Here is an 11,038-nt window from a genome sequence, read left to right as displayed (position 1 = left end):
AGGGAGGATCGCACTGTCAGAGGTGTTGTTTTTGATTGGAGATATTACAAGGATCTGCTGGCGAAGGTATAAATGGCGGACCCAGACACCAGGGAGAACTACTTCCTGCTCATCGTTCAGTCCTCAGTGTTGGGATCTTTTACACCGACATGAGAGGGCAGATCCTTTTAATATCTCCAATCAAAAACAACACCTCTGACAGTGCGATCCTCCCTGGGTGCTGAGCCTTTGCCAATAAGGTGCTGCCTGTTGGAGAGTGGCCTGGAGTTTGGTGCTCGACCTCCTGTAGTCAGATCATGTGACTGAACCCAGCCCGAGAAGGTGAATTATTCCTGCGAATCCTTTTAAACATCTTTTCAGGATAAAAATGATTTTGTTTCTGACCTGATCTGTTACAAAGCCAGTGACAGGGTGTGTCCTGTCGGGGGCACTGTGCCTCTGATGTTCTCTGTTTCCCTCACCTTTTCTGACGATTGCTGTTTACAGGATACGAAACAAGATCTCATCCGTGCTTTAGTGAAAGGGAATTCGTCAGCCAAGAGTCAACTGATGAAGACACAAATAGAGGTCAGTCTCCCACCACATGCCCCATCTCAGGAACTCTTACCCCCACCGTTCCATCCTACACTGTCTTCCTTTAAGGTGCCCCTTAAACATCAATTTTGTCAAGCAAGCTTTTCGTTCACCTATCCATGATATTTCCTTGCGTGTTTTGGGCTGTCTGTGTCTCCTGACTGTGGAGTTTTTTTACTTTTCAACTTGGTTCAGGGAGCTATATAAATGCAGCCTACTACTGCTGTCATTGTAGATTGGCTCCTTCGTGAGGCAGAAACTTGGGGAGCAGGAGGATCCCATTCGCTCGCTGACTGAGGAGCTCCACAATTCCGTCAACAGGGAAGTGAACCTCTTCACGGCCATTTCTCTGCCCAACCTGGATCGCCGACGTTTAGGAGAGTGAGTGACGCTTTGTGTCTCTGCTCAAATCGGTATGCTCGGTTTTTGGGAATGGGTCAAGGGAGCAGCCAAAATCTTCTGTTTAGGTTCATGAGATGGATAGTCTGCTCTTCGTCGTCACTTGAGTTGGTCCTACTTAACATCGAGCTCCCGAGGAGACGAGCGTAATACACTTCATTCAGCACCATCCTCATGTCCAGCTTGACCGTGAGTACACTGCCCTCTGAACCAGTACAGTCTGGGCTTGGGAGCTGACCGTAGAGACTGGAGCACAAAATTCAAGCCAACAGTTCCCAGTGTCATTGCTGAGGGAGTGCTGCACTGCCAGAAGAAATTTATTGTCAACCCCATGTTTTAGTAAACCAACCCCAACAGTCTCAAGGTTTCCAAATAACCTTATGAACCTGTGACTGTACTTTGCGTGATGTTTGATTCTGTAACTTGTAATTCTCTGCCCTCCCATCTGTTTGACCTCTTATTATGCAGGGCATGCGTGACCTTCTTAATCTTCTCTCCAAACTGTACCACCTCTCCCTGATCAACACTGAAGTGATTTTCTGATGGTACTTTACCAGTCTATAAAATTGTTTAGATTTTGTTTTATTTTTCTCACGCTCATCCTGAGTTGTTTCTCCTGTGGCCAATTTGATTTTGCATGGCTTAGCCACGTGAAGGCTAGTATAAAGTTGATGCAGTGTGGTCTGGGCTATATGGGATCCTGGGTGTATTATTTCATTGTCTGGCTGTGGTTTTGAAGTATCATGTTTTCTCCAGGTCCCAGAGGGTTCCTGTGCACAAGTTGTCCATCCACAAACTGGATTCTTCATTCAACAATCCTCAATTTTTCCGGGGCCTCAAGAAGAGTTTATATTTCCCGTTCTACAAGGTAATGACAATGTACATTTACGTAGCACCTTGAATGCTGTATAACATTCCCAGAGTGTTTGTATCTGATGCTAGCTCACGAAAGAATGTATTAGGTTCGTGGACTCAACACTTGGTCAAAGGTTTCATTTTTTTTAAATGAGTGTTTTCATGGAGAGTGAAGGGGCAGGAGAGGAGAGGGAGAGGCGCAGGCAGGGGCGGAGAAGAAGAGGAAGAGAGACTTTTGGGGAGAAAATTCCGGAGCGCGACCCCAGGCAGTTGAAAGCGCCGCCGCCGCCAGTGGCGAAGTGATAGAAATCGGGGAATGCTCGTGGGGAAAAAAAAGCCGGGATTGGAGGAGCTCAGAAAGGAAAAGCTTTAGTGGGGGTTATCACCAAATGAAAAGCCAGTGTCAGCTGAGGCCGTAACTTGGGGCAGTGACAGGACCCATAATCTCTGGAACATAAGTCCCGATTTCGCCCCCCCCCCCCGCCACACTGGACACAAATGCAGAGACACGCGCACAGAGATGGAGGGAGACAGGGTATCACAGGGGGAAACGGGCAGAGACTCTGGTCCCTCAGTGGTGCAAAACTTCACTGAAGCACAGCACGAGTCCCTCCGGCCCACTAAGTCCGTGTCTGCTCTTTGAAAAATCAATTTCATTCATTCTGACTCGCCTCCCTTGCCCACTTGCGTATCTCCCTCTGACACTGTGGAATAACTCTCTGCCTGTCTCCGCAGGCTCCTGAATTCCTGATGGACCACGCAGCCGAGATGAAGGTGGAGCGCAGGTCATTGGAAGCAACTCTGCTCCATCAGAGAGACGCTCTGCAGACTCTGCAGAGACGACACAACATCACGCCAGTCACTGATGCAGACGGTAAGGGGGTGTGGCAGAGAGCCCACTGTGATGCCTATCTCAAATCAGACATACTATCATAACACCACTGGAGCTGTGAAAAACACAGAGGATTAAAGAGAGATTCCCATTCCCGGCTCAGGTCGCCCGGAAGCTGCAAAGGCAGTGAAGGACCATTTTCTGAATTGAGCTCACAATTTAATGTAGGAAACATAAGCAACCAATTTGCACACATCAAGATCCCACGTGCAGCAGCGTGAAACTCACCCATACCATCTGCTAGTTTAAGTTCTCACCATCCAATGGCGCAGCGCGGCACTCCCTCAGCGCTGAGCCTAGTAACTTGTCTGTTTTTGCTCTTCCCTTCCCAGCCCTGATTGAGCGCATCCTCTTGCAGAGCTCCGAATGTGATCAGAACTCTATTCCAAACATTCACAAACTCTTGAATCAGTGCCTTCAAGCCATTGAGTTCACCACTGAACTAAGGAACGATGTCCAGGATTGGTAAGTAACCAGATGTAACTGATACCTGCTGATGATGTTACTCAGTAAATTAGTGGCCTGGTGTTGGTTAGCTCAGTCAGCAGATGGCTGATTTATGATATAGAGTAACACCAACAGCCATGGGTTAAATTCCGGCATAAGTTGAGGTTACCGTGAAGAACTCTCCTTCAGAACTGTGGTGACCCTCAGGTTAAACCACCACCAGTCGTCTCTCTAGTGGGAGAGCAGCCCTATGGTTTGGTAAGGCTATGGAGGCTTTACCTTTAGAGTCCCAGTCCAGGACTAGGGGACAAATGAGGGTTTGCGTAGATGACGCGGCTGAACAGGCTGATCACCATCCTATAAATCCATCCGACTCCCACCAATAGCTGATGGAGAGAAAGAAATCAGAGCCTCTCCCAGCTGCCACGTTACTATTAAATGTGCCAGTCACTGTGGGAATGCATTTACCCTTATGAGAGGTAGGCTGGAGAGGGTCAGGTCAGCTGGGCAGCAGGTTTGGTTCAGATTGGAGTTGACAGCACAGGATGCAATCCCAGTTTCTGCTGGTATGTTGTTGGGGTGGGGTGTGTCTGACCCCGCCCCCCCCCTCCCCATTATGGTTTGGGGGAGGCAACATGGGGATTGAGGACCCTGCCCAGCCTGTGGATGGGAAATGGGGAGGTTGGGAAGGGTGTGAGGCATTTTCCTGTAGTCAGCAGAGACATCGAGGAGTGGAGGAGGTTGGAATTAAAAGCTGGTCTAATTCCTGATTTCTTCTGGCCCTGGCTTGGTTGTAGTAAAAGCAGCTGCCTCCTATCCCTTTCTCAAGGGGCAGTTTTGACGAACAACCAATCATGGCCTAAACCCCTACCGCTCCAAAAAAATGGTCCATATTGAGTGAACAATAACAATGAACTATGAGCATTGAACTGCAGTTCGTTCTGAGACTCTAGAATTTCAAACAGGAGGGAGTCCCCAACAGCTTCAGAACCACCCAGCACCGCTCCTCGTCAGCTCAGTCAACCCCCAAAACCACCCCCAAAGCCCCAGTGATTTTGAATGTCCAGATTCAATCTCTGTCTTAACCTCCTATGTTCTGAGGGGTGATCCCAGACTCTCCCCAGTAACTAAACTCCAGCTGAAGAATGGGACAGGGAGCATTTGATTTCACAGTGGGGGTCAGTAAGTGAGAGAGGCTGTGTGAATGATGAGATTTCACTTTGGAGGTCAGTAAGTATTCAGGGATGTGTAGATTGGTGCGTTAGCCATGGGAAATGCAAGGTTACAGGGATAGGGTAGGGGCATGGGTCTGGGTGGGATGCTGTTCGGTGGGTTGGTGTGAGCTGGTTGGGCCGAATGGCCTGTTTCCATGGCTGTGGCAATTCTATTTTTAAAAAAAAAGGGACCGTGATCAGGAGTATTAACAGCATGTTTGACTGTGACTCTGAGATTTCACAGTGGAGATCAGTAAGTGAGAGGCTGTGGTTGGGGTGTATTAAGGACACATTATGTTTGACTGTGTGTGTTTTCAGGTGGGAGCAGCCTGCCCAGTTCCTTGTTCCCTGGGTTAAACAGCACGGACAGAATGTGCAAGGCTGGATTCACAAGTGGAATGAGCTGGTCCACAGGGGCATGTTGCAGGCTCGAGGAGACGCTGCTACGAGGAAACCCTGCTAACAGGATGGTGCCGAACCCCCTGAACGACCCACGCCCCAGTCGTCTGATCCTGAGGTGGACCAAAGGGTCCAGGCACTCCTCCCCTGTCTGTTCCCAGATTTCCAAGTCTCTGCTGCCATATCAAATGGACAGAATCATCTTCTCACTGATCCTACAGCAGGATCATCTGTACTCACTCGGAGGATATCCGATCAGCTAACGGCATGTATTTGGTTTTAGATTGGAAATAAAGGCAATGATTTGGATCACAGTTACCTGAATGACACTTATCACTTCCTGCCTAAGCAGCTGTGTCTACAGGGTGGTGAGTGTGTGTTGAACCATGACTCGTATTGTAGATCTGGGGGCTGGGTCCACCGTCTCTGGTGAATATCTCAGTTGGAGTCATACAGGTGCCAGGGAGCACCAGCGTGGTCACGCTTTTGGTAGCATTCGAAGTGAAACCTCCAGGCTGAGGTGCACAGTATAGACAGGTCAGTGCATTTTTTTTTTTTTTTTTTTTTTTTTTTTGCAGCGCTGAGGGAGTGCCATGCACCCTCGGTGTTTAAACCCCAAGTGACCATTACCCTCGATCAGAGTCAGGCTAGTTTTCTGATTTAAAGGCTGCGTGCGCCTTGACAAATACTGTGTGTAACTCCAGGCACCTTCATGTCTCATCAGGTACACCTCGCTGTTTCCATGAGATCACCCTGCCCCCAACCCCACCGCAAGTAGCGAGTAGGTGAAGCATTAAGCTCCTGCCACTGAGGTTCCCAGCTGCAGGACCATAGGCACATCCTTTGATAACTGTAACTGAGTTGCACAGGTAACTCTGTGACTTGAATAGTTGTTCAATCATAGAAAGCAGCAGGCATCAGTCTCCTGGGACAGAAACGGTGAAATATATCACCGTCAGAGTGCCACACGGAACAATTTATCCGAATCTGCTCACTCTTACACATTTGAAGCTTGTTATTGTACCTACTAATGTCAGGTTAATTCAGTTTTAGTGAAAGCAATTATTAATTCGTTAAGTGTGACTAAATATACGCTCAGGGCTGGTACAATGATCTTTGTGACTGGTTACAACCTTATGGCAGTGATTTGGTTAATCTGTGGGCCTCATGCAGAATGGCTGCGTTAGTCATGTGTTAGCATCAAAATGACCTTGTTTGTTATTACAGTGAATGTAAATATGGACCCAAGGTGGTCAGGTTCAGGTGAAATTCAGCTACCCATCTAGGGAGAGAATGGGATTAGACTGGGTGCGGGATTAAAGGGTGTGGAGAATGAGGGGGAGCGGAGAGGGGGGGAAGGTGGTTATTGAAGTTGGTCAAAGCCTCAGCCTCAGAGGAACTATCTGGAAATTCAAGGCATCCATTCCACTCCATGCTATCCCACACACGGGCTGCACAGAGACTCAGTTGCCCTTCTTGTGGGGCAGTATGACAGGCATGGCCGCCTTTTGGAGCTGCACCTGATGATAATAGCAGGATACTCTGAATGTAACTGAAGGGAACATTATTTTTCATCAAGTACACCACGGTATCCTTGGCATCTATCCCTGACAGTAGAGAGTAGGTAAAGGAGTAGGTGCCAGTCAGGGGGGCATAATGACGGAATTGTAGATAAGGTGTGGTTTGCCTTTTGGGTTCACTTCAACAGTCACCTTGGTGTGGAAAATGACGCTTGGCGGATCTGGAAATGAACGTTACGAGGGCGTGACAGACAAGGAAGAACACAGGCTACAATTACAACAACAACCTGCACTGCCCTAGCACCTGTAATGACATGACCCAGCCCTAGGGAGGTTCCGCAATAACTTAGAATTGGACACTGAGTGACGTGGTGAGTATCGAGGGAAAGGCGACAGAAAGATTGGTGTTTGGTGCATCTTAAGGGAGCATAGTGACGCTGGTGTTGGATGCATTCAGAGAGGGAAATCCAGAACTTCGGGCTGTCTGAGCTAAAGGAACGGCTCCCAGCCGGAGATAGGGAGGGGTGGAGGGGCTGGAGGAGGTTACAGAGATAGGGAGGGGTGAAATTTATTGGACAGCAGTGATGCAGTCATTTTATTGACCTTTGGAGGTTTGGACAACCTTGTGACACAAGTGAAAGGTCACTTGCATCAAGTTGACAAGACCCTCCATACTAGAGGGTGGGGTGCAGTTCATCAATTGCACTGTCCTTTTCTGGAGGCCACACGCTAGGTTCCAAAGAACTAATCACTCAAAATCAGCTCCTGGGAGGGACATGTGCCTGTAGAACCCCAAAGCAAAGAACTCAATTTTGACAGGAAATTCCCAGGATGGCAGCACACCAATCTTTTTCTGGGATGTCCTCCCTTCAGAGGAGAGGCTATGGTGTGCGGTTCTGGAATTGGCATCATTGGAGGGAGGTGATTGCACTGGAGAAGGTCCTGAGGAGATTTCTCAGGATGTTGCCCTGGGCCTAGAGAGTTTCAATTACAAAGAGGACAGACTGCCATAGCAGTGTGGAGCTGGAGGAACACAGCAGGCCAGGCAGCATCAGAGGAACAGGAAAGTTGACATTTCGGGTCAGGACACTTCTTCAGTTGTTTTCCTTACAGTAGAGGAAGTTGAGGGGAGGCATGATTGAGATGTATAATATTATGATGGCCATAGATAGGGTAGGCAGGAAGAGACTTCTCTCCTAGGTGGAGGGATCAATGACCAAGGGGTTGTAGATTTAAGGGAAAGGGCAGGAGCTTAGAAGGGATGTGAGAAAATGTTTTGTCATGCAGAGGGTGGTGGGAGTCTGGAACTCGCTGCCCGTAAGGGCTGGTAGAGGCAGAAACTCTCATAACATTGAATAAGTATTGAGATGTGCACTTGTGAGGCCCAGGCATACAAGGCTATAGGTCAAATGCTGAAAGTAGGATTAGAATAGATAGGCTGTTCTTCCTGATCAAAGGGGTTTCTCTCAATGCCGCAGATCTCTATGACTCTTGGGAGATGCTGGTTAGTGACCGAGTGAAAATGAAAAAAGCAACTTATTGACAAAGACAGCGAAAGAGAGGAGAGGGTTATAAAGGACAGATCTGGAAAATTTCTACATACATCTGTGCAGAGTCAATACTTGTTTTCCCAAATCCTCAACCCTTAGCGATCAATGCATACATCTTTTTGCTTTTATTAATGGTGTTGTTAGCATTGTGGACAACTGTCTGAAACAGTTTTTAAAAAAAAAAAGTCTCAGCTGTAGGCTGCGAACAGGACATGCAGAGACAGAAAGAGGACCCTCATTAACAGTGCGGCGCTCGCTCGCTCAGTGCTGACCCACTGACAGTCCGACAAGCTCTGTTTTTTTTTCTCCTTCACAGATGCTGCCAGACCTGCTGAGCTTTTCCAGCAACTTTGTTTTTGTTCCTGATTTACAGCATCCGCAGTTCTTTCGGTTTTGACAGTGCGGAGCTCACTCAGATCACTGCTGACTTGAAGACAGAATGCTGTCTTGTCCAAGTTTCTTAGCAAGCGATTTAGTCAAATCCGGATTCAGAAATTATTCCCTGACGATCTGTAACTACCAATGAGACGGAATAGAAAGATAGCATTTACTGCTCACAGTGCTTGGTAAATACATCTTTCCTATTTTGATATCAGTCTTTGTTCCTTCTGAAGTTCCCAAATTCTGTCCGTCTGTCTCTCCCTCGGGGAAGGTTATGTGCTTGAGTTCGAAATTGTAATTGAGGAAACGGGCATCAGGGTAGTCTCACAATGGAAATGAAGCTAAAACAATCTCTACATCCAGGTGGAGAATGGTTACAGAGCAGGAGTTCACAGAGCCTATAATTTGTGTGCTAGTTCTCTGTGAGACTAATTCGAACAGTTCCACAGTTCCACTCTTCCACCCTTTCTCTGTTGCTTGGAAAGTATTTGTTCTTCATACTGATCCAATTCCCTCTTGAAACCCCAAATCGATGCTGCTTCTGCCACTCTCTCAGGCAGCACGTTCCTAGATTCTGGCCGTTGCTTCCTCTGCCTGTTTATCTCTCTCTAAGGGGAACACTCCCAGCATCTCTGATCAATCTTCATCACTGACGTTCCTCATGGCTGGAAACATTCTCGTGAATCTTACCTGCTTTCTCTCGCTGAAGCTTCCCATCCCAATCAAGGGCAAAACCGAGACCACATTTCACCAAGGCATTGGGGAAGGCTTGCTACAGGAAATTTTAATCCTTGGAGCGAGTTTTCTGAACTAGGGACCTGATCTCAGTTTTTGAGAACACATGCTGTTTCCAAGTGTTTCATGCTTTTTACATTATCTTTTCAGTCCATTAAGATATCAAGACAGGTAGGTAAATTGGGTGTGACACATGGAATACTTGCCTTTAATCAGTGAGGTATAGAATTTAAGAGCAGGGCAGTGATGCTAGAACTGTACATTTGGTTAGGTCACAGCAATAGTGTTGTGTGCAGTTCTGGAATGCACATGATAGGAGGGATGTGATAGCACTGCGGAGGAGTTTTTTTGCCATTTGTGGGATGTGGGCATTGCTGGCTGACCAGCATTTATTATCAGTCCCTCGTTGCCCCCTTGAAGGTGTGGGTGAGCTGCCTTCTTCAACCACTGCAGTCTACCTGCTGTGGGTTGACCCACAATGCCAGGGCGGGGGTGGGGGCAGTGCTTTCCAGGACTTTGACCCAGCAATAGTGAAGGAATGGTGATATGTTTCCAAGCCAGGATGATAAGTGGCTTGGAAGGGAACTTGCAGGGGGTGGTGTTCCTTTGTGTCTGCTGCCCTTCTACATTGAAGTGGTCACGTTTGGAAGGTACTGTCTAAGGATCTTTGAATTTCTGCAATGCACCTTGTAGAAGGCACACATACTGCTGCTACTGTGCATCAGTGGTGGAAGGACTGGATGCTTGTGGATGTGGTGCCAATCAAACAGGCAGCTTTGTCCTGGATAGGACAAACTTGTGAGTTGTTGTTGGAGCTGTCGCCATCCAGGCAAGTGGGGAGTATTCCATCACGCACCTGACACAATTTACCAGGATGTTGCCTGGGCTGGAGAGTTTCGGGTATGAAGAGAGATTGGCAAGTCCCATTGAGTCTGTGCTGGTCATAGAGAACCACCTAACATGACATTGGTGAGGCCACTTTTGGAATACGGCATTCAATTTTGGTCTCCCTGCTGTAGGAAGGACGTTGTGAAACTTGAAAGGGTTCAGAAAAGATTTACAAAAAATGTTGCCAGGGTTGGAGGGTTTGAGCTATAGGGAAGCTGAATAGACTGGGGCTATTTTCCCTGGAGTGTCGAGGTCAAGGGGTAACCTTATAGAAATTTATAAAATCATGAGAGGCACGGATAGGGTAAATAGCCAAGGTCTTTTCCTCAGCCTGGGGAGTCCAAAATAGAGGGCATAGGTTTAAGGCGAGAGGGGAAAGATTTAAAAGGGACCGAAGGGGCAACTTGTTCACACAAAGGGTGGTGTGTGTATGAAATGAGCTGCCAGAGGAAGTGGTGGAGGTTGGTACAAATTACAACATTTAAGAGGCATCTGGATGGGTACGCGAATGTTCACCAGACTGATTCCTGGGATGGCAGGACTGACATACGAGGAAAGACTGGATCGACTGGGCTTGTACTCGCTGGAATGAGGGGTGAATCTCATAGAAACATGAAAATCCTGATGGGACTGGACTGGCTAGATGCAGGAAGAATGTTCCTGATGTTGGGGAAATCCAGAACTAGGGGTCACAGTCTAAGAATAAAGAGGTAAGCCATTCAGAACTGAGATGAGGAAGAATTTGAGATAGTAGGAACTGCAGATGCTGGAGAATCCGAGACAACAAGGTGCAGGGCTGGATGAACACAGCAGGCCAAGCAGCATCATAGGAGCAGAGAGGCTGACGTTTCGGGCCTAGACCCTTCATCAGAAAAGGGGGAGGGGAAGGGGGTTCTGAAATAAATAGGGAGAGAGTGGGAGGCGGATAGAAGATGGATAGAGGAGAGGATAGGTGGAGAGGAAACAAACAGGTCGAAGAGGCGGGGATGGAGCCAGTAAAGGTGAGTGTAGGTAGGGAGTTAGGAAGGGGATAGGTCAGTCCAGGGAGGACGGACAGGTCAAGGGGGCGGGATGAGGTTGGTCGGTAGGAGATGGAGGTGCGGCTTGAGGTGGGAGGAGGGGATAGGTGGGAGGAAGAACAGGTTAGGGAGGCAGGGACGAGCTGGACTGGTTTTGGGATGCGGT

General features: G+C 48.0%; 1 protein-coding gene across 7 annotated transcripts in view; it reads left to right on the top strand.

Annotated features, from left to right (window-relative positions):
• The window catches only part of haus5 (HAUS augmin-like complex, subunit 5), a 26,439-nt gene extending 21,346 nt beyond the window's left edge, over window positions 1-5,093 (top strand). For all 7 annotated transcript variants that reach the window (XM_048620665.1, XM_048620662.1, XM_048620659.1 and 4 more), the window contains 6 exons: window positions 487-567; window positions 809-954; window positions 1,729-1,840; window positions 2,563-2,701; window positions 3,052-3,184; window positions 4,699-5,093. In XM_048620665.1, coding sequence (XP_048476622.1) covers window positions 487-567; window positions 809-954; window positions 1,729-1,840; window positions 2,563-2,701; window positions 3,052-3,184; window positions 4,699-4,843 — 756 coding nt within the window. In that variant the 3' untranslated portion in view covers window positions 4,844-5,093. The remainder of the gene's footprint in view (window positions 1-486; window positions 568-808; window positions 955-1,728; window positions 1,841-2,562; window positions 2,702-3,051; window positions 3,185-4,698) is intronic.
• The last annotated feature ends 5,945 nt before the right edge of the window (window positions 5,094-11,038 follow it).

The sequence above is a fragment of the Rhincodon typus genome, chromosome 47 (assembly GCF_021869965.1).
Source record: "Rhincodon typus isolate 14 chromosome 47, sRhiTyp1.1, whole genome shotgun sequence".
Taxonomy (NCBI): Eukaryota; Metazoa; Chordata; class Chondrichthyes; order Orectolobiformes; family Rhincodontidae; genus Rhincodon; species Rhincodon typus.
This window is presented reverse-complemented; position numbering and strand designations above follow the sequence as displayed.